At 34.8% G+C, this 24,717-nt stretch overlaps 2 protein-coding genes across 4 annotated transcripts; one reads left to right on the forward strand and one right to left on the reverse strand.

Moving 5' to 3' along the window:
- The first annotated feature begins 1,393 nt into the window (after positions 1-1,393).
- On the forward strand, positions 1,394-4,894 carry GTL1 (GT-2-like 1). Of its 2 annotated transcripts, none has more exons than XM_088125934.1 (3): positions 1,394-2,278; positions 2,670-4,023; positions 4,132-4,282. In XM_088125934.1, the coding sequence occupies exons 1-3, from the start codon at positions 1,965-1,967 to the stop codon at positions 4,141-4,143; spliced, it is 1,680 nt and encodes a 559-aa protein (XP_087982060.1). In that variant the 5' UTR covers positions 1,394-1,964; the 3' UTR covers positions 4,144-4,282. The 2 variants fall into 2 exon arrangements, with proteins under 2 accessions (XP_087982060.1, XP_087982059.1); XM_088125933.1 differs by having other exon boundaries at positions 1,402-2,278; positions 4,128-4,894.
- A 6,809-nt stretch (positions 4,895-11,703) lies between these two features.
- On the reverse strand, positions 11,704-22,596 carry LOC111026046 (uncharacterized). Of its 2 annotated transcripts, XR_015791641.1 has the most exons (11): positions 22,147-22,596; positions 21,972-22,050; positions 21,744-21,838; positions 19,670-19,774; positions 16,382-16,461; positions 13,432-13,522; positions 13,246-13,353; positions 12,918-13,004; positions 12,346-12,414; positions 12,011-12,235; positions 11,704-11,925 (listed from the first exon to the last, which is right to left on the reverse strand). XR_015791641.1 is itself a non-coding variant. In XM_088125509.1 (10 exons), exons 1-10 carry the CDS (start codon positions 22,384-22,386, stop codon positions 12,092-12,094), a joined length of 1,098 nt encoding a protein of 365 aa, XP_087981635.1. In that variant the 5' UTR covers positions 22,387-22,596; the 3' UTR covers positions 11,704-12,091. The 2 variants fall into 2 exon arrangements, 1 of the variants encoding a protein (XP_087981635.1); XM_088125509.1 differs by having other exon boundaries at positions 11,704-12,235.
- Between the last annotated feature and the right edge of the window lie 2,121 nt (positions 22,597-24,717).

Here is a 24,717-nt window from a genome sequence, read left to right on the forward strand (position 1 = left end):
CCTTCGTTAGGTCAAATCATCTAATTCTATGCTACTACCCTACTCCGCGAAGTCTCTGATTATTTCTCTTTTTAATCCCCATATTTCCATTTATTTATCATTTAAATCATATTTACATCCATCCACTTTTTATTTTTACTCTGATTTTATTATTTTTTTAATTAACCATTTTGACTTGGGAACTTTCAAAGTGTGTGTTTTTTATAAATATAACATGCACCTATTTGGAAGCTACCCCCATCAATTTGTTAAACTATTTAAAACATAGTTAAAATAATAACTAAAATAATTGAAATAGATATTTAAAAAATTTTAATTAATAATAAAGATGAATATTAAAAAATTTTAGAGACCAAAATTGAACAATTAATTAATGTTTCTTCATCTGTTTCATAATCATTTGTTACTTTTTTTTAAAAAAATTAATTTGTCAGTTTCTTATATATGTATTTGGTTTGTTATCTACTTTTTACAAATATTTTCAAAAATTAAATTAAATTTTGAAAACTAAATAAAAAAATTGTTATGGATTATAGTTTTAGAATCAAGAACTTTTTTATTAGTTCAATAATTGTTAGGGTGGTCGATTTTTAGGATGGTAACAACTTCCTTATATGTTAAAGCTATGTTTGAATATGCAAGAATCGAGACTTAAATATTTATCTACACAAAAATTTAATTATTTATAAGTTTAAATACTATTTTTATTTTAGTTTATTATAATTTATATATTTTGAAATTTTGTTCAAAACGTCCGTTTTGGTTGTGATCTTCACAAAAGCTTAACAAAAATTTTATACACAATGAAAACCTTTAAATACAAATTTATGACTACATTTTAACAAATTTAGTGAGTGAAGCGTCTAAAATTACTATCGAAACAAAATTATCACTTTTTGGAAAAATACAAAGATAAAACACACCTTTCAAAAATATAAGAACTAAATGAACAAAAGTTAAAATTATAAAAGTTGAAATATCATTTTAAAAAAAAATATTTGACTAGCGAGGATTAATCTTGTCTTTATTATCATTAAATATTAGAAAAGAATAGACTTTGTTCTAAAAAAAAATAAATTGTCAAATTTTTAACGACAATAAAGAGATTTAGCTGTGAGTCAAAATATTTATATTTTAACAAAAAAATTTATAATGCGTTTAGCTTAAAATAAAATTAGTTGCAAAGCGAGAGGAAAAAGAAAGTAGCGAAGTAGAGTGAGAGAAGGGCGTTTGTGTTTTATAAAATAAAATTATTAGTTGCAAAGCGAGAGAGAGAGAGAGAGAGAGAGAGAGAGAGAGAGAGAGAGAGAGAGAGAGAGAGAGAGAGAGAGAGAGAGAGAGAGAGAGAGAGAGAGAGAGAGAGCGCGCGCGAGCGAGCGGGTGTCAACGCAACCCAGCATCTCTTCTGTTGCATCATTTCACACGCACATTCTTCTCTCTCTCTCTCTTAATCATCATCATCATCCTCCTCCTCCATCCCACAAAAATAACCATATCTTCATCCTCATCTCAATATAAACTTTTTTACAGAGAGAAACTTCAGTGCGCTGTACTCCTGTTGCTGTTCCCATCACAATCATTATGCCCTCTCCCTCTCTCTCTTAAACTCTCTTATTTTATTAATCCCAATCTCAACTTCTTTTATAGCACTAACTCGTAGGAATTCACTTTCTGTCTTCCATTTCTTTTTCTTTTTTCTTTTAATTCCAGCTGTCTACTGCGCTCTCCCTTTTTTTTTTTTTTTTTTTTGCCCCTTCTCTCAATCCTTAAACTCCCCACCATCTTCATTCTCCTCTCTCTCTCTCTCTCTCTCTCTCCCCGTCGCTCAATTTCTCTCTTCTTGAATGGAGACCGGAACCAGCGAATTGAGCTCCAACTACAACTCTACCCATTTCTGACGCCTTCCCTGCAATTTGATTTCCTTTCCATTGCCCTTCAAATCCAGAAACCAAACAAGTGGAGACATGGAAGGGGCCGGCGCCGGAGGATCAGGATCGGGATCGGGATCGGGATTCGGAGTCACCACGCCGCCCGAGGGGATGACCGATTCCCAGCAAGTCGAAGCTGCTTCCCCCATTAGCAGCCGTCCGCCGGCACCTTCCTCATTCAGTTACGACGACCTCATCCGTCTCGGCGCCGACGATGCAGACCGCACCGCCGCCGCCGGCAATCGCTGGCCTCGTCAAGAAACTCTAGCGCTCCTCAAGATTAGGTCCGACATGGATTCCGCCTTCCGCGACGCCACTCTCAAAGGCCCTCTCTGGGAAGAGGTCTCCAGGTAAAATTCCAATCCAATCAATTCAGAATTCATGATTTTCAATTTCTTTCAACACAGATCGATCCACTGCATGAAACCTCCCACCACCAAAATTAAATTAATTAATTTACAAAAACAACCGCAATTAAGTTTGGTTATGAAATCGAGGAAAGAAAATTAAAATCCCGAGAATAATTCCACCCTCCTCTTTAAATTTCTCTGGACAGTGTATTCATTCATATACAATGTACTCAAACACACCCAATCTCCATTGTACACGATTGGAAAGAAACGGAAATTACTGCCTGGAGAGAGAGAGAGGGCAACTCGGTCTTTTTAGTTTTCTTCTGAAATCTCATTTTTGATGGTGCAGTTTTGGGTTTTGTTTTTGTACGGTTTAATTATTGCGCAGGAAGCTAGGGGAGGTAGGATACGGCAGAAGTGGGAAGAAATGCAAAGAGAAATTTGAGAACGTTCAGAAATATTACAAGCGCACCAAAGAAGGCCGAGGCGGCCGCCAAGATGGCAAAACTTACAAATTCTTCACCCAACTTGAAGCCCTTCACAACGCCACCGCCGCCGCCTCTACTCCCAATGTCGTCCCAGTTTCTTTGTCGCTCCCCTCGCCCGTTCCCTTCGGGATCAGCAACCCAACCCCAATCTCCTCCCTCAAAATTCCCCCCGCCGCCGCCACCATTTCCTCCTCGGAAACCCCCGTCGGAATCGGAGTGTTCGCCACTCCTGCGGCAGCCGCACGGGGCGTGAGCATTTCGTCGAACAGTTCGTCGTCATCGACGGGATCCGAGGAGGAGTTGGATGCGGTGGACCTGGAGGGGGAGCCCTCGACGAGCCGGAAGCGGCGGCGGGGGTCATCGGGGAGAAGGCACAGGATGATGATGGGTTTTTTCGAGAATCTGATGAAGGAAGTGATGCAGAAGCAGGAGGTTATGCAGCAGAAGTTTCTGGAAGCGATTGAGAAGAGGGAGCAGGATAGAATCGCCAGAGAAGAGACGTGGAAGAGGCAGGAAATGGCCAGGCTCAGCCGCGAGCAGGAGCGCGTGGCTCAAGACCGTACAATTTCTGCCTCAAGAGATGCTGCCATTATTGCTTTTCTTCAGAAATTTACTGCCCAAACCCTTCAATTACCGCAACCACCAATCAATTTCCCTTCCCCTTCTGCCCCACAACAACAACACCATGATTTGCCTGTGCCTGCTCCTGCGCCTGCGCCTATGCCAGCTCCAGCGCCACAGGCCCTTCTCCAAATGGAGCACTACGAGCAGCAGCATGGGGGAGACGGGGGGTCCTCCTCGGAGCCCATTTCTTCCCGGTGGCCGAAGCCGGAAGTTCTGGCTCTGATAAAGCTTCGTGGTGGGCTGGAGCCGCGGTACCAAGAGACGGGCCCCAAGGGCCCACTCTGGGACGAGATTTCCGCCAGAATGCACCGGATGGGCTACAACAGGAGCGCCAAGAGATGCAAAGAGAAATGGGAGAACATCAACAAGTACTTCAAGAAGGTCAAGGACAGCAACAAAAAACGCCGCCACGACTCCAAAACCTGCCCCTATTTCGACGAACTCGACGCCCTCTACCGGAGCAAGATTATTACTATTCCCGACGCTCCCGCCATCGCTACCGCTACTGCCAGTACAACCCCATCTTCACCCATTCTTCCAATTCCACAATCTCAACCACACAACACTGCCACTGCTGATTTGTCCGCCAGCCTCTTTGGAGAACCAACGGAAGAACCCGCGCCCACGAAGGTAAATTCATTAGAAGTAGTGTTTCGTCTATAAGCTTAATTTTTTTTATGTATTAATTAATGTACCTCTATGAATAAATTCCGACTATGCTTCTGCATTTGAAGCCAGAAGACATTGTGAATGAGTTGATGGAGCTGCAAGAGCTTTATGATGATGAGCATCATCACCCTCAACGCCCACACTTTGTACCACAACCCGGTAGCAACGGAGACGAAGAAGACGATGATGACGACTATTGCAGCGGCGGCGACGACGTGCCGGAGGGAAAGAGGAATAGTATGGATTATAAGATAGAGTTTCAGAGACGAAATGTGGGGAACTCCAATGGCGTTGGGAGTGAGTTTCCATCAATGGCGGTGGTTCAATAGTACTGTGAGCTCACAAAATTAATTAAAATGCTTTGATATTTATTATTATATCCAAATCCCTCATGATCTCCATAAACAACACAAAAACCACATCATCTGTTTCATTATTTACACCAAAACAATTCCTAACCCATTTTCTTTTACAATCCCATTTTTTTTCCCCAGAAAATTTCATTGCCGAGATACAGTCTTTTCTAATTTCTCATACTCTTCCCTTTTTCTGCCTTCTTTGTGTCTAGCTACCAGCATATAGATCAAGATCGTATGCTTTTGACTACTGTTGAAATTTTCTTTATTTATCATATTCTTCTCAATTCTTGTATTAAATTTGAGAGGGGAAAAAATAAACGAACTCTTTCAGTTTGGAGTCAAAATTCAGTAGGAGATGGAGAAGAAGAAGAAAGAAAAAAAAAAAAAATTTCTTTCATGTCATTGTCATATTCTTCATCAAGATTTGTATTATTTCATTCTTTTGCTGAATAACTTTGTGATATTATTAATTATTGTTGTTGTTGTGTAAGTTATATATGATCATCTTTTATATAATAATAATACCAATGTTCTTCTGAGTTAAAAGGAAGTTGCAGCTTTAAGAAAGAGGATGCTTAGAAATTATATTTATATATCGTCAAATTATTCTTTTTTTTTTGTTTGAATAATAGAATTGAATTTTGTGTTCCTTGAGAAAGTGGCCACAGGCACAGGGCCATGTGATATACACACAGTATTCCCTTTTGTAATCACATGTAATGTCTACTGGATCCACATTCTAATGTCTCCCCAATATATATTTTTACAACACCAAAACTTTAGTTGCAAAATAGTGATATTTTGTTGGCAACCGTTTTTTTCTTTTCTTTTCCCATGTGTTGTGTGTGTGTGTGTGTGTGTGTGTGTGTTTTTCTTTTCTTCGGGATTAAGAATTGGTGTGATTTCATTTATGTAGTGATTAATTAAATACGGATGGTTTTTAGGAAAAAAAGAAAAAGCGGGTGGGACCTATTATTTATTAATTTTGCTGTACTTTTTATAAGATTTATCATGATTTTTTTTTGCCTTGAAGTACAGATTTATGATAATTTACTTGCTTATGATCACGTTAACTTATAGTTTATGTTATTTTGATAAGTGTAATTAGGGGTGATCATGGGTTGTTGGGCCAGGTTTTGAAGGTTTTTTGGACCAACTCATAAATTCGGGTGGGAACCAATGGAAATTTTTAAGTTGGGTTGTGTTGGGTCATTGGTTACTTTTTCCATTTAATATTAGTATTACAGGAGACAAAAGCCATCTACATGAACTGGAACACGTACAAATGCAGTTGCTAAATAGGAATCAAATCAAAAAGCGAGAGGACAAGAGAATTAGAGACCAAATCACAATTTTGGCGATGGAAGTAGAACTCGATCTAGCAAGAGCAACATTGATGCAGAAATTTGGTCTCTTGGGATTCCGCCAAATTCGCACTAAGAGATTGACGAGACCTCCAAAACAAAAAAAACACTAAAACCGGTATGATTCCTGTCACATTGGCCTCCGATGCTTAAGTTAGGATCAGTATAAATTGTAGGGTATTGTGAGCATCCAATCCTGATCTCCTCTGTAATTGTGGAATTCGAATCCTTCTACATCTAGGAAATCTGGTTATCTGGGCCAGCCTATCGTCGGATCAAGAGTCGGGATGCGATGGGGCAGGCATCATCGCGGGCCGAGAAGGAAAATCTATCTCTAGCCCCAATTTTCATCTCAATTTCCGTGCATATATTTGAATCATTTCCATGGAAGCCAAAAAGACTAGGATCGAAGCTCTGCAAGCAAGGAAAATCGACGGTCCTTCACCTTCTTTCCTCCTCGAAAATCAAGAGCATAGTAACCCTAAGTTCTTCACAGTTGGAGATGAAAGTTGTGAGCAATGACGTCGGAGAGATCAGAGATGAAATGAAAATCGTGAGAGATTCAAGCGACAGCATTGACAAATGAAATCAAAGATAATGAGGTGAGATGAGATTGAGGGAGATGGGAGGCGAAGGGGTGAGCGAGAGGGGGTTTAATACGGTTTGGATTGAACTGACTAAAAATCCATTTAACCCACGAACGAATTGAATTTTTCGTTCTTAAAAATATCAACACAAAAAATTAACTAAATTTGCATGATGTAAGCAATAAAACCGTATAAATACTAAATATATAACCTATCAAAAGTAAGTTAATTCAATTTAATTTTTTTAATAGAACAAGCCGGGTAGAGATTTCTATTAAAAAAAAAAAAAGTGGGAGTGGAGATTTGTAATAACTCAGTCTTATTTGCACAATGTAAAGATTCATTTGCCAAATCAATTAACATTTGATATACTATTATTATTATTAACAACGATTATAACAGACATAATTATGATTTAAAACTTAAGGATATGTCATTGAATAATTTTGAGGTTTAGATACAACTATAAAAAATTAGAGAATATTTTTATAATTTATCCTATAATTTGACTTAATTCTTTCAATTTATCAAATTGATTTGTAATTAAAACCTTTTCGCACATAGTAAATTACTTGACCCAAAATTAATTACTTGTTATTATAGAAAATTGGTTCATTGAAATATTATTATATTTTAGAAATCGACAACCTTATAAAAATAATTACTATTTTTCGAAAATGCCATTTTTTGAAACATAAAATTAATGCCATTCTTTTATTTGGTGATTGGCAGGATTTAACTAAAAAGATATATAATTCATAATATATAAAGGATGAAATTAAAAGAAAAAAATCAGTCAAAAGAAAATTTCAAAATCCTACTAATATGGTTATAATAATTTCAATATGGAAAACTTCACCAAACTTTTTACATTCACTCTTGAAATTTTAATTTTTAATATATATAATTTTCATATTGTAAGTCTCACTCATTATATAACAATTAGTCACTGTATTTTGCTTAAAAAACTGAGCTTAGAACTTCACAATGGATCTATGGTTTTTTGTTTCAAAATTTGGAAATCATATTTATTATTTTGTATATAATTGATATATTATTGTTATGGCATATTCTATAAAATTAATTTATGCTTTTCTATATGATTGAACAATCACTTGCAATCTCATGCTGATTTAAACATTGTTTATTGGTCAAGACTTCTTAAAAGTTAAATCAAGCACTTGGTCATAATTTTGTAGTAATGCCAGAAGTATTATCTATGTAAATTAAGTTTACGGGCCATAATTTCTTAATCTAATTATACATCTCATTAGCTTGGATTACACATTAAGAATTACCCCAAAGATGGGGTAATTGGAGGATAACTTTTATTATCACTTGGTCTAGATGGAGGACAAATTCCACTTGGTTTTAGTTAGAGGAGTTTTCTTTATTAACCTACCAAATGAATATACTTTGAAGAGTTCATATATTATTTGTTGAAGAAAAAAAACTGGTCTAAATGAACATATTTGTTTCAAAATATATATATATATATAAGATTGGTTATTTTATAAAAAGTCAAAATTAAACAGGTTAGAGCATAAAGTTGATGAATGGATTAAATAATATCTTCTTACGTTCTCTAAGATTAAATGTTTCATTCCCACTCCTACATCTAAAAAAAGAAAGACAAATCTTCCTCTTGGATATTCTTCTTATCAAGTAATACATCATATAAAAGTATACAATAATATAATTATTAACAAATGGTTCAAATACTTTGTTAATTTAATACCAACGTGTTTTGAGCGTTCAACGCAAGCCATATGGATAAATACCTTATTTATTTGGATATTATTTTCCACCCAATCTCCCATTGATTTCATATTTGATTTTATGAAAATATTTTTCTCCTTTGATTGATCTAACAAATTTGAGAGCCTAAGTATAGGCTTCAACAATGAATCTACTAATGCACATGGACTTAGACTAGGTTGGAAGTATGGATAATTGTATTTTTTTATAAGCTTTTTAAAATTTCTCTAGCTTCAATTTTGTAGTATGATAGGGGACTACTATTCTTCAACCTAGTGAGAAATGAAATTTATATGTGTTATCTCTCCTTTTAGAAGATAACTTATATATTATTACATCGAGATCTATGAACGATGTTATATGCATCGTTCTCTAAAGTATCTTAGAATATAATGTTTATAATTATTTAATTATTCTTTTAAATTAGAATTAAAAAAATTTTCTTTAATTTAAATTTCTCACCTTTTTAGTCTTAAGCTAACATATCTTATAGGAAAATTTTTGATATAAATGGTCTACGACACAACCCATCTCAAATTACTTTTTTAAACCCTTACCGTGTCTTGACCTCAATAAATACAAACCTTAGAGATCACTGTCAAAGTAAATTATAAAAGTACTAAGACAAGATTATTTGGAAATTAAAGGTTGGATTACCTTTAATTTGGAACTAATTATTAAAAATTTTGTAGAGTTTTCAATATTTGGATAACTCACCATTATTGAACAAAATTAGTTATAGATAATTAAGAGATTATGTGAGGAATAAAAGAGATTTAGAAGTTTATATAGCTGTCAAGAATTGTGACCAAATTTTCGAATATAGAGGTTAATATATATATATATATATATATATATATATATATTATATGCTCATAACTTTGAACTAAAAACAATACTTTAGAAAAAATTGGAAGACTAATAAGAATTTTTTAATTACTAAATTTTTACCAGTAATTAGTCATAATAAGCATATTAAATCCTAACATAAAGTTATCTCGATGCAGCGAGAAAATCTTGCCATATGCCTCTAAAGTTGCTCCGAAGAGATCACGAAATGACCTAAAATTTTATCTCTTCTTTTTTTTTTTTTTTTTTGAAAGAACGACAAACCATTCATTCAAATAGTATGTGAGAAACATACAAAAAGAGGAAGCTAAATAAACGTTTTTTTATCACGGTTCACAAAGACCTTTTATCTCTATACGAGGGGAAAGAGAAATGGATAATAATTTCTAAAACTTCATTAACATAAACATAAATAATTAAACCAAAATACAAGTAGTGAATTTAAGAATCCCTCAGGTATGAACCAAAGGATAAAATGAGAATCCTTTCTTCACGTAGTTTCTTCCACCTTATCATCTCTCTCTCTCTTTTCCTCTCTATTGTTATGATATTTGAGAATATAACCAACCCAAAAAAAAGTTATGAGGGAATTTTTATTTGTTTCTTGTACTTTCTTACTTACCAAGCTAGTCTCTAACAAGTACATGAGTTTGAAAAACTATACCGTTTAATTTCTTTCTTTTTACATATCCAAAAGTACTTGCTTTTCCATCATCAAGTTTCCTTCTTTTTGTTTTCATAATTTACATTCTCAACCATCTCTTTCTCAACCAAAAATAATTAAAATATTCATGGATGTGACAGTATATACTTCAATAATCAACATCGGTGTTAAGAATAATCGATATTTTCAAAATCTTATATAAATATCAATGAAATATAAAATATATCATCGATCGGTCACTGCTAATATAATTTTAAGAAGTAGAAAGAACTTATTATCAATGGAAATTCATCGACATTGATACTATGTATTCATTGATATATTTGTAAAATTGAGATCTCGATATCTCAACCAAGATTGATATATACCTTAATCTTTGTTCATTTAGCCCAAAAGAACTTGTTGAAGGTTTAGATTCCATTGGACACATTCTATATTCTGAAATAACTTCTTCTTCTTCTACTTTTTCCTTCCAAAATAAAACAAGCAAAGCGACAGAACCCATTTCCTTTTTTGGACTTTTCAAAAATAATTTGAGAATTCAATCCCCAACTTGTTCCAAATCTTTAAGAAGAGGCTTCAAGAGAAATAATAAACTTGCCTTTATAGCTTTTCCTCAGATTTTCTACTTCCTCTCCAAATATATTACAGTAAATGAGTCCATTGGATGTAATTAGCATGACCACAATTTACAGTAGGAAATTTAATATTAAAAAGAAAAGTAATAGTGTTTTTCGAAACTAAAATAGACAAAATTTATTATTACTATTATTTATATCCATGTTCTTCTATTGATTTTCAATCCTTTTAAGATTAATTCAACTCAATTGCTAAATTTGGCCAATCAATAGCGAGAATTTTCGCCAATCCGAATAAAGCTAGGTGGATAAGACACATATTACTTTTCCTGAGATTAAATTTTGACTTCTCACACTACATTTTTCATATTCAACAAAGGGAAAAAAAATAGCAAGAAATTTCAACTCACTAATAAATGATAACCATAACGAGCTAAACATACTAAAGCTCAATATGGAGTCCAAAATTAAAGTACATAAATCCCAGCAAATGAATTAGTGAAAGAAATAAAGAGAAGAATAAGGTTCTTTCTTTTCCCCCTTTTTCCTTCTTTTGTGTGTTTAAGATTAACAAGACGGGGGATCGACAATTTAATCATCACTATAGAAGAAAATGATTTGACAAGCTCTTGATTATGAAATCTTCTTTTCACCCACATTAAGAGTGCTCTATACATTGAATAATCTTTGAAAGGGACTGAATGTGGAAGATGACACTTTTGAAAAACAATATCGCTCTAAGAGTTGTGAATTGTTAGGTTGCGCCAAATCAGAAGTGGTATAAAGTCATGAACCATAACGACTCTAAATAAGTTGTTTTAAGCTTTTCAATGAAAGAATACAAAAAGGGGAAAAAAAATACCAACAAAGGCAAAACTACAAAAGAAGAGGGGGCCAACCTGTTGATTCACGTGCCAAATCACCTGGGCTCCCAGGATCCAGCCTGTTACCAGTAATTTATAATCTACATCTCCGAAATAATATATCTTATACCCAGCAAGGAAATATCACACTTTTCATTCACTTCTTCAAAGATCATATGTTATTGAAGTTGTAATGCAAAGATCATACGTTATTTTAAATACTTCAAAGACTGCAGTGTCCAATAAGCACCATTCACAAGTAGTGTAAAACCTATTGAGGATGAGAATGATTATGGCATTAGCTCAATGCGGAGGTCTACTTAAATCTCCAACCAAGCCAGCACCAGAGACAGAAATGTTCAAACCCAAGAATTTTCATCGCACAACTGGAGGATCTGAACTTTCTTTTGCTACACATTCGATCTTGGTGATCAATTATCGTATCATGTTCGAAGATGGGGAATTGACACAGAAATCCTGCATGATTTAGTTGAAGGAAAGGTGCTGCAGACTTTGATTCGAGTTACCATAGGTTAGGAATAGGGTTTAACCTGCTCACTCAATACTTCCATGCAATGAACTAAGGCTTCCATTTTGCTAAGCCTATGAAAATTGGAAAGAGCAAAATACCAAAAGCTTTGATACAGTAAACATCTGAACCGTTGTTCCCATTACAATTAAATACGATAATCGACTGAAATTACAAGACATTCGATAGGACATTTCAAAAACTCACTAGCTCGCAATGAACTGCAGTAGAAAAAAGAAGAATGTTACAAGGGAAACTGGAAAATGAGTCCTGCGCTTAGTTGCACTTCCATCAACTTCTCCAGGGAAGGACCTATGCAAGACCAACTTTACATGATAAAAGTGTATTGAGTCAAAAAGAAGATATAGAAAGGGGGAAGAGGAAAGGCAATTCTCACAGCTCAGCTTCGAAAAACATGTTCAAGACCCGGAAAGGTGAAGAATAGATCCTAAGTTGTCAATTAAAGCAACGCTATGTATTAAGAACTGGTCTGGGCCAATTCCTGCTTGCTCTTGCTTCTTTTCATCTTTGCCTTGAATCTTGATTTTGCCATTAAGGTTTGCACTGTATTTGAGAAGTTCCCGATCGCCATTAGAACCAAAAGGAATCCACAAAATAGTACCTACAACATATGTTATCCATCAGTTTGCGTCTAAGCATGTTCAGAGTCTTTACACAAGTTGGAAATAGTGTTTTGAATCAGAACTAATAGAAACACTTTCAATACATCACCTGCCATTCAGGAACCACGCCGACCAATGCAGTCTTCAGGAGGAGTAAGCCAACATATGCCTCAAAGCCCTATTAAGAAATCGACACTTATAAATTAAGATATTAAAACCCACATTAGAGTTCCATTATGTAGCAGGTGGCCATACAAATTATGACTGCTAATGCCCTTTACCAAACAAAGACGCACTGTGCTACCAATTTTGTAAACAGTAAAAAGAGAACCATTGACAATTTACTGAACAAAAGTCCAAAAATAACCCATAAAATCTGGGAAGGTAGATTAAAACAATCTCTCAGTGACACTTAAAAGTCCAACAAAATTCTTCTTACGCCACACATAATGTAATAAATTAAATTATAGTCTAATCATAATAGGCTGGGGGGGGGGGGGGGGTTGTGTTAGGTAATCGGGGAAGAGTGCACTAGTTTGGACTGACTGAAAATCTGCCTAAAACGTTTAAAAATTCTGCATCAACCACCCATGAAATTTACTTTTCACACTGCTGATTTTGTAGTTTGTTAATTTCCAAGAAAACTTCGGCAGATGGTAAGAGTTTAAAAGTTCAAATCACCTGTAAGATAAAGAGAATAGGACACAGTATCCATAGTTGACCATCTACACCAGCTGTTTCTCCCCAAACGACATCCATTCTCTTAGCCTAGTAATAAAAAGAATACATAGGGAAATCAACAGATGAGTAAAATGATAGAACGGCAACCATCAATTATGAAACGTAAGAAAAATTCATAAATATTTATCATTGCATGCCTCGTTAGATGCTTAAATTTTGCGATTTCGGGGTAGGGATAATGAGCTCCAGTAATATAATGTGATGCAACATAAAGCAGAACGTATTGATATAAACTTCAATGTGATATGGATGTAGTCTCGAATGGCACCTTTCCAAGTGCAATCCGCGTATAAAGCCTCTGACGCTGATATCTATTTTGCAAAAGCATTGCAACCCCTTGCATCATGGCCCACTGTAGGAAGAGTTGTACACCTCTCTGGAGAAGATTGAGCCATACTATTAATCTAATGCATAGAGTATGCATGTATTAGGCAGGTAATGACAGTAGAGAAACCTGTTTTTGGGCACAATTAGGCTGTCCTTTAATCTCCCACGTAAGACTAACAAGGGCCATAATCATAGCACAATAGTGATGGTATATCCACCTGTAAAAGCATTACTCACAACCCTCACCATAATGTCTTTGAGACTAACTAAGGTCAAGATCATAGCATAATAGTGATGATATATCCACAAGCAAAAACATGCTCACAAATTTCACCACAATGTCTGTGCCATACCAGACACCACAAAAACATTGATAGAAGTACAAATCCCATCCATTAGACCATATTTAAAAATAGAGAAAATGGAATTGTTTAAAGCTTCCATAGAACAAACATCATCGTATTAAGCACCATATGTAAATGTAACTTGTAATGGATGCAGTGACAAGAGAACACATGCATGTTTAGGGCCTAGTTGGTATGCTAGTTGGTATGCAATCCAAATTATGTTTCTTATTTTCATACTCAATGAATCAAATGGAAACAATAAATATCAGTTTGGCATATTTGTTTTCGAAAATTGAAAACAGTGAATATTGGTTTGGCATATTTGTTCCCATATCTCATTCTTCTCTAAGTTCAGGCAGAAATCTCCTCTTTAATTGCTGTTTTTGGATTCTGTTATTCTTGAAAACAGTTTTTGGATTCTGTGGTCCAGATAGTGAAAATTCTAAAAACAATAATTTTTTTTGCTTTCAATGTTTTTTTAGATTTTAAGTAATAAGTCGGCTGGGCTTGCTATGAAGTAAATTAATTGATTTGGCATGGCTGTAAGTTCGAATGACTCACCATGAAATACTGTCTGACACCAACATTGTTCGCATTAGAACATTTCTCAAAACAGGGAACACCCAAACTAAAGTGGATTTTACTCCACTTTTAAGAGTGAAAATTAAAACATCCAACTTAGAGTGAGTTTGACGGGACATAATAAAGAAAAAATGATTTTGAATTGAAACTTAAAAATGTAGATTTACATTATAAATATAAAAATATAAAAAAAGAAAAATAAGAACTTTGATAAATATAATATTTGATTTCATTCTTGTTATAAAACATGTAAAATATAATATATTATAAATTATAAGACATTGTACAAAATTTATAATATATGTTAATAAATTAATTAATAATATTGTAGATTGAACTAAATATTTAGTTGATAACAATCACTAGTTTACAAATATTTATTAAATACACATTGAATAATTTTTTAAATTGTGAATCAATATCCAAATCTTCTACCAAGCACATTTGAAAATATTGAAAACATGGAATACAACTATACTTTTCATTAAATCTCTTGTTTTCATATTTATGTGCCCAAATCATCAACCAAACACACCCTAAATTTTTCTTCAAAACATGTAAATATCAATAAAACTAAGTCAAATATTAGACAATTGTGAAAAATATGCCCATATAAATAAAATTATTGATAATTTCTTTATTTCAAATTTTGACAATTATGAGATTCATAATCAAACATTATATATAAAAATAAATAATTTGAAATAAAATAAAATAAAAAACAAAATGATTAAAATATATAAAAGTTTAATATTATAAAAGATGTGAAATGGGAGAGAGGGAAAGGGAGAAGAGGAGATGAGAAGAGGAGATAAGATGAGGAGGGGAGCTAGTACTTTGAAACTTGGGGTCAGGCCTATCCCACATCGAGGAAGTTACAGAATGGAGATGTGAGATTTCCTATAAATGCCTTTGTTAACCACTAGCTTTCTCAAAGATATTGGCTCTTCAGTTGGGCTTGGGTAAGAAATTGTCTAAAGTGCTAGTAGTCTTTTATATATATATATATATAATTAGAGGTCCGACATGTCGTCGAAACAAAGGGAAAAACGAAATTCCCCCCTGTACCGACATGTCATTCACTATCTTAAATTCTGGTTGGCAAAGAGGTTGGAGAGGGAAAGCTTAATAGTGCAATGAAGAACCCGAATCACACTTAATTCTCTACAAATCCTAATCCAAAGGCTTATGGCAGTCAGGACTCAGGCAAGCAACAAAAGGGTGATCAATATCCTTACAAGCTTGTTTACAAATAAGACACCACCAACTTGGAAAAGATAGCAGGCCCATAAAACCTAGACTGCCACCAACTAAAATCACCTGAGAAAGTCTCTTGAAGAACCAACAACTTCTAAAGAAGACTTCATAAAGCTCTCTCCCATAGTTTCGAATGTTTGTAATCTCCCAAAAAAAAAAAAACAAACAAACCTCTTTTATTCCAGGACTTCTATAACCAAATGAAGGTGTTGTAGCGTGCTCTAAAGAAATTTACAGTTAAGCAACGAGAAGATGATCCTCAAGAGCAAATGTGATCTATACAATCACCGTTTGTTCAATTAGAGTTTGAAGGACCATTCAAGGCAATTTTTGGAAATGTAACTCTTTGGAGGTTGCCATTCATGCCAAGAGAGATGGTGGCATACGAAGATGAAAAGCAAATCAAATTATTGGAGTGAAACCATTTCCATGATGAAGTGAGAAGGGTGAGGGATGGGAGAGGAGGAGAGAAAGGGAGTAGAGCTTTGTTGCTGTAAGAGAATTTTTTGTTTTGAAAAAGGAATCAGGTTTTAATTACTTAATAGTTAGTGTCTCTTGTAAATGTTTAGGTTTATTGCTTGGTTTCACTTGTGCAGCCTTTTCTCTTTTGTACTTCCATTATTCTCAATGGAACTTTATTTTCATTAGAAAAAAATGTGATATCTGACTCATCAAAAAAAATTTTGATATCCCATGAGTGTCAAGGAAACTTATGGGCCTTTCACATGTCCTCATGCTAGACCAATCTAGGTTGGTTCTCATCAAAAAAATTGTATAAGAAACTTGTAATCTTAAACATCCAAAGCTATCATAATACCATTAAAAAATAATAATAAAATAGAACCATAAATAACAACATATCAAAGAAAGCAAAAATTGTAGTGCACTTACCAAGGACGAATGTCACTACCATTGACTCTAAGTATGTTTTCCCGCAATGCCAATCCAGTGTATAGGAACAAGAGCCATGCCTAGAAAGGACAATGATGCGTATTAGAGTTTGTATGAATATGTAAGTTGTCTTTCGAGGGATGGGGTTCACTTTAAAAAGATAAGCCTATAAATGCCAAGAACTCAAGATTTTCAAAAATTAAGTAGAAAAGAAATGGGGATAAATTTGTTTCACTTAGAAGTGAAGCTATAGAGAGACATAATAGAGCAGGTGAGAAATCCCCCACAAAAAGCACAAAAAATACATTGAAATTAGATCATCTAGGGTACATAAACGAGAATCTTGGAATAGGATAACTGGAAATGCTTATTTTAACACGGGAACAGATCCCATAGGCTTAAAAATGATGAAATTAATTTTCAGAGGAAGAGAAGTTACTATCCAACATTGTTTGTAGGAAGAGAAGTCACTATCAACCGCACAGCACCTAAGTCCTTCCTCTTCTGGATCAACACCAGACCTATCTGAAGTAGTCGTAGGGGAACTATGGGAAAAAGAGAAAAAACAAATCCTCGTTATCAGAAAAGGAGACCTTATCTGTACTCGTAGAACACAAATCTCCTTTTACCAATTTGGACCTTTTTCTTTATTTTTTCCATCTAGCTTATGACTTATCCAGACTTTTGGGCCTTTTCATTATATGGGCATCTGTTGCATACAAGTTAGTTCAAAATTCAAATTTTCTTCCTTATCCTGCAGGACATAGGGTGGCTCCTCTGTCTCACTATCTCCAAGGACTGATAACACCTCTATCACCTTTGTCCCTTCTCAAAGTGACTTATTTTTATTTACCCTTCGATCTTCAGATAATATCCACGTGGTTGTCACTTGAACCTTCACTTCCATGTCTTCATGATCCTTAATTGAGACCTCTGTTGGGACAAAACCACAATAATTTGCAGCAACTTTAATGAGAGCCTCCATACGATCCCACATATTAACAGTTTTGACTGAGCATTTAATTAACCCTCCACATTTATCACCCATGAATTTAAAGGTCTCCTCCTTCCATTTTCTTATTTTTATCCAACCACCATGAGAAGGTATAACTGAGATGGTGGCTACTGTTCCAAGCTTCGAATTTTCACTATGTAATTGCCCACCGTACACCAATCTTTGTTCTTACATAGCAACCTCACCTTCTCGTGATCATGGCAGGTCATTAAGACCTTATTAGGGTGGAAAGGGTTTAACACATATCATGAATTAACTACTGAAACACTACTTTGATTTTGTGTCGATCGTCATAAAAATTCTGCCTGGTTACTACAATAGTCTCCTCCCATGGCGTACTATAAAAATCACTATTTAGCACTTACCATGGGTTAGTTGTGGAATACTCTGGCCATTTGCCCTTCTTCTCCTCACATCGTACTGTTTTTTGGCTTACTACTTCAGCGAAGCTGCGTGTGCCAACTGCTTGGGCGTTTGAACTCTGCAGTTCCACTCAACCATAGACCAATCCCTGATATTTCTTAAACATCTCAACAAAGGCTGCCTACCCATCTTTGTTCTCCATCGCTGGTATCACAATATTTTGCTTCTTCCCATTGTCTTCCAATTTCAAAATCTCTACAATTGTTCCCCTCTTGTTCGAGAGCTTCGGTATCCACCACACAGTTTCTCCATTCCTCCATTTCCTTAAGAACTTGTGATTCAACGATCATATGACCAAATCAGAGATATTATCCACCAACCAGCGTGCTTCTTCCTTATCTAGATTGACATATAAACCGCCGCTCCTCCCCTTTCCTCTAGACGAAAAGGCTTGCTTCGATTTCTCGAGTCCCAATCTACCACAAACACCTTATGCTCCACTAAGCATCTAGTTGCACTATTTGACGCCACCATGCTTCACGTAGTTCTTAGTAGACGATCCATCAGTTTGATTTTTGAAAAGCCAAAGCCACAATGATGAAAAGAGAAACAAAGACGAGAGGAGAGAAAGAAGACTGGAGAGATCATTTTTCTGTTAGGTTCATTTCACCCATTACTCTTTTAGTTCTTAAGCCCCCCTCACCCTCAGCTCAACTACTAAGTTTCACATTTTCAGCCCTTTTTACCTTTTAACTAACCTCTCTTGTTTTTTCCCTATTACTTTTAGGAGCCTGTTTTCTTGTTGGTTCTCCCTCTTTTAGCCTGTATTTTTTTCAATTCAACTCCCTGTTTCTATTCTTTGATATTGAATTACTTTTTAAAAAACTTTGTTTTTTTAAAAGAGAAATAGCTTTTTATTTTTTAATTGAAACTAAGCTTTCATTGGGAAAAATGAAAGAATACAGGGGGAATACAAAAAACCAATCCCCAAGAAGGAGCCAAACTAAGACAAAAGAGGGCTCTAATCAAGGCTTAAAGAGTAATTACAAAAATTCTAACACACCAAAGCCCAAAGGAGAACATGAATGATGAAACCTAACAAAAACCTACTCCCAAATATTGGGACTCCCAATATCTCCCCACCCCCCTAAAAATTCTATGGTTCCTCTCACCCAAAAGGTCCAATAAGTGAGCAAGCCACAAGAAACGACCCTTATCACAAAAGGGCAAGTGAAGAAAAAACTCCTCCACCATAGGCCTACACCCTCTAGGCCGAGCCAAACTGAAGCCAATCGACTCGAACAATAGCTTGAGCTCCAAACAACCAATCAAACTTGCAATAAAAAGATAAATGACCTTTTATTGATAATTGAAAAGTTTCAAAGATAAAAGTGGTCCCTTACGCTTGTTTTTTAATGGCCTTTTTGATGTATTAAATATTGATCTTTAAAGCTTAGACATCCTAGGGCTCTATTTACTCTAGAAAACCATAGTGCATATAATATTTATATTTATTAATAAAAATGACTTGCTGCACTTAGGTGGTGTTGTCGCTGCTTGCTGCTTCTTGCCATGAGGCAATCAAGAGACTTGTGCATTGGGGTGTGCCTAATCTTATAAAATTATCGAATAAATATAATATTTGTGTCAAGAAAAAAGAAGTCCGAACTGGAACAAATAAAAAACTTCAAATATTTTTTGAAGAATAGAGTGATGAATGCCAAGTACATGCAAACCACGAGGTATTCGCTCCACAGTTCTTACTTCTTTTTTCAAAAAAAAAAAGAAAAGAAAAGAAAAGCTCCACAATTCTTACTATACTACCACCTCAAAAACATGTACAGAATAAAATCTAATATGTAACAATACCATCAATTAGCAAGAACTAGACTGATTTTGGAAGAAAATACCTGGTACAGCTGAACTGGAAATGCAGGCAAGCATCCATCCCAAATCCATCCTCTTAGAATAAGCAGCATTGATGGGAAAAGAAGAAAAAGAAGAGCAGTTCTATCCTGCTTGAAAGAGATCACAGTGAGTGCACTTCGAAAACAGAACAGACAAGGAATTATTTTCCCTAGGAAATGTATACGGTTGGCGAAAAGGGAAGAAGTGAGGAAAAAAAAAAAAAAATAAAAAAGAGGAAAACTCCAATGAATCTAGTCGGACCGGACAGAGAGAGTGAAAGAGAACAGAGACCACATGATATGGAGATGTTTATAGGAGAAATAAAACAGATCAATGAAATAACATGATACAAGTAATTTTTCAATAAGAATCCCAATTTCCAATTTCCAAGCAACTCAAACATAAAACCAAGATGTGCATATGCAGGGTACTCAAAAAATTTAGTTTTAAGTTTGATGAAAGAACAAGATGTGTGGAATTTTTCAATAAGAATCTCAATTTCCAATTGCCAAATTCCAAGCAAGCAATTCAAACAACACAACCAGACTTGATATGCAGGGTATTCAAAAAAGGATCACATTCTCTTTTGTCATGGTTCTACATCAACTCTCCATCTTCCTCTCCTTCCCCTCCCATTTCTTTTTTAAACGAGAAACAAACTTTGTCTATCATTGAAAACTTACAATAAGTTCAAAGTTCCAAACTCCCTGGGATATAAGGAAATTCCCCTCAAGCTAAAATTACAAAGGAATCTACATCCTCACAAATATCGTTTACAATGGTAAATAAATGAATAAACCCTGATTAAGAGTCTTGGACAAAATACCCAATAGCACGTGAACCTCCTAAATTGAGAAAAATATCATGTAGTAATTACTTATTAACATCAAGAAGTTGCTTTACATCCACCCCCTCACACCACTCCGTAAATTTATCCACAAATATCCTTGAGTTCCCATGGAACCAAATTCCTGAGATAGTCATGTAATCACAATTGTCCACAATAGTTTGGCTTTGCCTTTGAACTTGATTCTATATAGAAGTAATAATGTTATTCTTTGTGCTTTTGTCCAACACCCATGAGATATTGCAGTCTTGAAATAGGACCTGCCACCAGTTTTTAACAGCCAAACAATGGAACAATCAAGTAAGTGATTTATGTTTTCATTTCCCTCTAATGTCTTCTAGCCACTACGTTTCCAACTGTAGTTTAGTCCATTAGAGAAGGATGAAGTTTACTGTTGGCAAGAATAAAATTAAACAAAAAAAACTACCATAGATTTTGAGGAGAAAGGGGGGAAGGATGGGAAAGATAAAACTCTTGACAAGTCCCTGTGGAGTTCCCTTAGACTCTATGACAGTTAGCAGGACCGTAGATGTGCTCTAACAAAAGGGGATAACTCTTATCAAAAAACAAGAGGGGATAACCTTGCATAAAACAGTAATCTAGTTATGTTCGTAGGAGCTAAGAGCTAAGCTAAAAAATTAAGGCACTTTAAAGGCTCGAATCCCCACGTCCACATTTAATTAATAATAGAAGATTGTGCTGGTAGGAGCTGACTACTGAGCTGAAAGAATGGAAGGCGTCCAAGGGCTGGATTATGGATGTATTCACAGCTTTGAGAGGAACCTAATTGAGAGAGAGAAACTAGGGACTGGTTAGGTATCTTAAGTGAAGTAGAAGGTGTCAGATGGGAAGTGAGACAAATCCAAGTTCATTGCCAACTTGTGGGAGATTTGGCTAGAAAAACCACAAGAGTCTTGCAAGCAATAATTAATTCAGTACCAGCGGAAATCTTGAGCATCATTCCTTCTGTGGCCTTCTGAAGCATCATTCAAGCTAGAGGAAGGAATAAAATTAACTAATATGATCCATCTGAAGCATCATTGAACTATCCATAGAAGAAAAAGGCTTGGTCAAGGTTCAAAGCAAATTAAGCATGCAATGCAATAGGGGGGTTTTGCAAAAAAAAAAAAAAAAAAAAAAAGAAATATCTATATATATGGAGGAAGCCTCCTGCGACTAAAGGGAAGGATGTGAGATTGTGCAATGCGAATCATAATAGAAATTCATACTCTGTAACTGTTATACTCCTCTTTAACTTTCAACTGAACGTCTTTCCGTGAGGCGCGCACATTAATAGGTCCCAGAAACATCCGCAAGAACCTCCCTGCCATCAAATTACATACTCAGACACTAATCCCGATACCGTCCTTTTAATTACATAATTCCGTAATCTAAAACCAAATTGACAGCAATCCACGATCTCTAAATATGAAATATGAATGAAAAAGGAGTCTAACCCTGCGCCTTCCCGGGAAGAAACGATGCAACTTCTCCATCGGCCATCATACATCTAGCTCTCTGCAAGTCGTCCTCCAGCTGATTCATCCAGAAGAGAGAAGAGAGAGCAAAGAAATGAATCGATCCGCAGATTGGGAATTGAAATGCGAAGAGAAAAAAGAGAAAGGGATGTACCTTGTCAGCAAGCTTGGAGTCCAAAAGCTTGTTGGAGAGAAGGGAATCGAGTAGAGAACGAAGGCGGCGAATGGAGGAGTCGAGAGAGAGAGCACGCTGGCGGAGAGACTGTTCGTCGGTGGTAGCTCTGGAGATAATAGATGCAGCAGAATCATGGAGCTCCTTCGCCTGCTCCACCACTCGCCCAACTTCATCCTCAATGTTGTTTGGGGAATCGACAACGTTGTCCGTCTCCACCATGGCTCCGGCGGAACTGCAAGTCCCCAAAGGTAGAGGACGAGAAGGCCAATTGAAGGCCACCGCTTGAGAAGAAGAAGCTAAATAGAGAGAAAAGACTCGAGTATCGGCGATGGGTTCTTCTTCCTAATTTTTTCAGACGATTCACATTCACGTAACCTCTCTCTCTCTCTCTCTCACGTAAGTAATCTCTCTCTCCAACCGAGTCCTAACTCCAAACTTTACCTTCCTAACTTACATTAGACTAAAAGTTCCAACTTTTTATCAAATTGAACCTTTTTTTTTTTTTTGTGGAAACACCAAAATTACTATTATTTAAGCCCAGTGTTTATTTTATTTTTTAATGGTACGGTGTTATATGCTTTAGACATAATCGTCCAATGAAATAATTGTCCTATCTTATTATACTATAAATCACTTCATTCTTTAATGTAAGACTTTATTTGTACTTCTAACAAACTCAACATTGTTCAATTGGTTAGGATACCAATTTTCGACCAAACGATCTTGAGTTCGAATCCATACCTCACGTGTTGTATTTTAAAAAGTGTGTTTTTTAAAAGTGAAAATATTAAAAAATTAAAGGAAACAAAGCATAATTGTCAAAAATTAAAAACTAAAATCAAATTCTCATGGGGTTTAAAGGACGCCAAGAGCAACTTCACTGAGATGAAAGGTAGAATATAAAAAAAAGGTTTAAGGCCCAATATCAATTGAACTGAGATCCATTGGGCCTCAAATCAATCCTGGTCGAGATCATTACCGAGATGAAAGGTAAAATATAAAAATTTCTTCTCTTCAACTTGGTTTGTAGTTTACTTAATTTTACACTTCAATTTGTCTCTTGTTTAAAAAATCATGAAAATGAGACGTAAAAGTAACCTAAATTTATCTCCGGTTATACTCAACTCATTAGGCATGATAATTTTACAAACAAAAACTAAGAAATACATTTTCTAGCTTCAATATTGAATATTAGCAGTGACTCATCATTTTCTAGTTTTCCACGTATATGAATTATTATGAAAGCCTAACTCTATAGTCTTAAAGTTCGATTCAACTTCTAACCTTTAAAAGACGCCCAGAGCAACTTCAGGCCCTTAAATGAGTGACATATATTAATTAGTCCTTTGATAACATTGTTGCGGTTGTCTCATCACATACCAATAAGCTTTAATCACAAAATAAAAACTATGGCTGTAACTTTAAGAAAAACAGTCATTGGAAGAGGTAGATGAACGTTACTTTGTGGTGCTCCAAACCAATTTATTAGGTCCATAGGAAGGTTAGGGAACTTTGAATCAGATATTGACTTCTAGAAACTTGAAAGGTAGAATCACTGAAAAACTATCCTTTCGTGAGACTTCTTAATAGAGAAAATCTCATAGCTTATCTTTCTCAAATTCTCAATGGTAAGCATTACAACTATTTCCGTTAAGACATATGAAATTATGCGAGGTTTAGCACCCATTACCTCTTCCAATGGCTATCAATGTTACATCAACTTCTTTTTTTTTTTAAAGGATATTACATCAACTTCTGATTCACTTCGATTTTTCTTTTGAAATGTACAGGGGATGTTATTACTATATTTAAATGGTTTAAAGAAACATATTTGTCCAACTTTATATTAAATTAGTCCAATAGAAAAACTTTTAGCAATTGGACCCAAAGTTAAACAAGTCAAATTTATATGGCAGATTTTCTGAAAAAGGTAAATATAAATATAGTATCTAAATAAAAATCTACTAATTACCTAATTGAGTTATAGTTTCTTTTATTTATTATTATTATTATTTTAATATAGTTCCTTTTAGGGACCGTTGCAATTGCAAATATGATAAAACGTAAATTAATAACCATTTAATTTTTTCAAATATAGCATTTTTTTAAGAAAAAAATATAGATGTCCAATTTTAAAATACAACTCTAACTAGATGATATATATCTATAATATATCTGTAATATATATAACTACTGATATATGTGTTAAAGATCTTACATTGAAAACGGACCTTACATAAGTTTATAATAGATATATGACTACTCCTCCGATTGTCAATTAATTTTGAGATGGAACACCATAAATGTTAATAATATATATCTGATAGTGACTAATATAAGTGAAAATTTTTGCTATATTTAAAATGATATTACGTTTATATTAGTACTATTTTAATGATATTTTTTTACCTTCAATAATTTTTTTAAAATATCGTGATAGTATAAAAATATTGATGGATATTTAAAACTCTCCGAATAAGTGGTAAATCATAAGCAATATTTGCCTATTCTTAATGCGGTCATACTTTTGTAATGAGAGGAGGTGTATGA

Source organism: Momordica charantia (genome assembly GCF_013281855.1).
Source record: "Momordica charantia cultivar OHB3-1 chromosome 6 unlocalized genomic scaffold, Mcharantia_2.0 BLBB01000006.1, whole genome shotgun sequence".
NCBI classification, from domain to species: domain Eukaryota; kingdom Viridiplantae; phylum Streptophyta; class Magnoliopsida; order Cucurbitales; family Cucurbitaceae; genus Momordica; species Momordica charantia.

Bases quoted from the DNA above. Each gene is read 5' to 3' on its own strand.
- GTL1 (XM_088125933.1), top strand. From the start codon at position 1,965: ATGGAAGGGGCCGGCGCCGGAGGATCAGGATCGGGATCGGGATCGGGA. The intron at 2,279-2,669 runs GTAAAATTCCAA...ATTATTGCGCAG, and splicing joins CTCTGGGAAGAGGTCTCCAG to GAAGCTAGGGGAGGTAGGAT. The intron at 4,024-4,127 runs GTAAATTCATTA...CTGCATTTGAAG, and splicing joins AAGAACCCGCGCCCACGAAG to CCAGAAGACATTGTGAATGA.
- LOC111026046 (XM_088125509.1), bottom strand. From the start codon at position 22,386: ATGGTGGAGACGGACAACGTTGTCGATTCCCCAAACAACATTGAGGAT. The intron at 21,839-21,971 runs GTTAGACTCCTT...ATTTGATGGCAG, and splicing joins TCTTCCCGGGAAGGCGCAGG to GGAGGTTCTTGCGGATGTTT. The intron at 19,775-21,743 runs GTATGAATTTCT...TCTTTCAAGCAG, and splicing joins AGGAGTATAACAGTTACAGA to GATAGAACTGCTCTTCTTTT.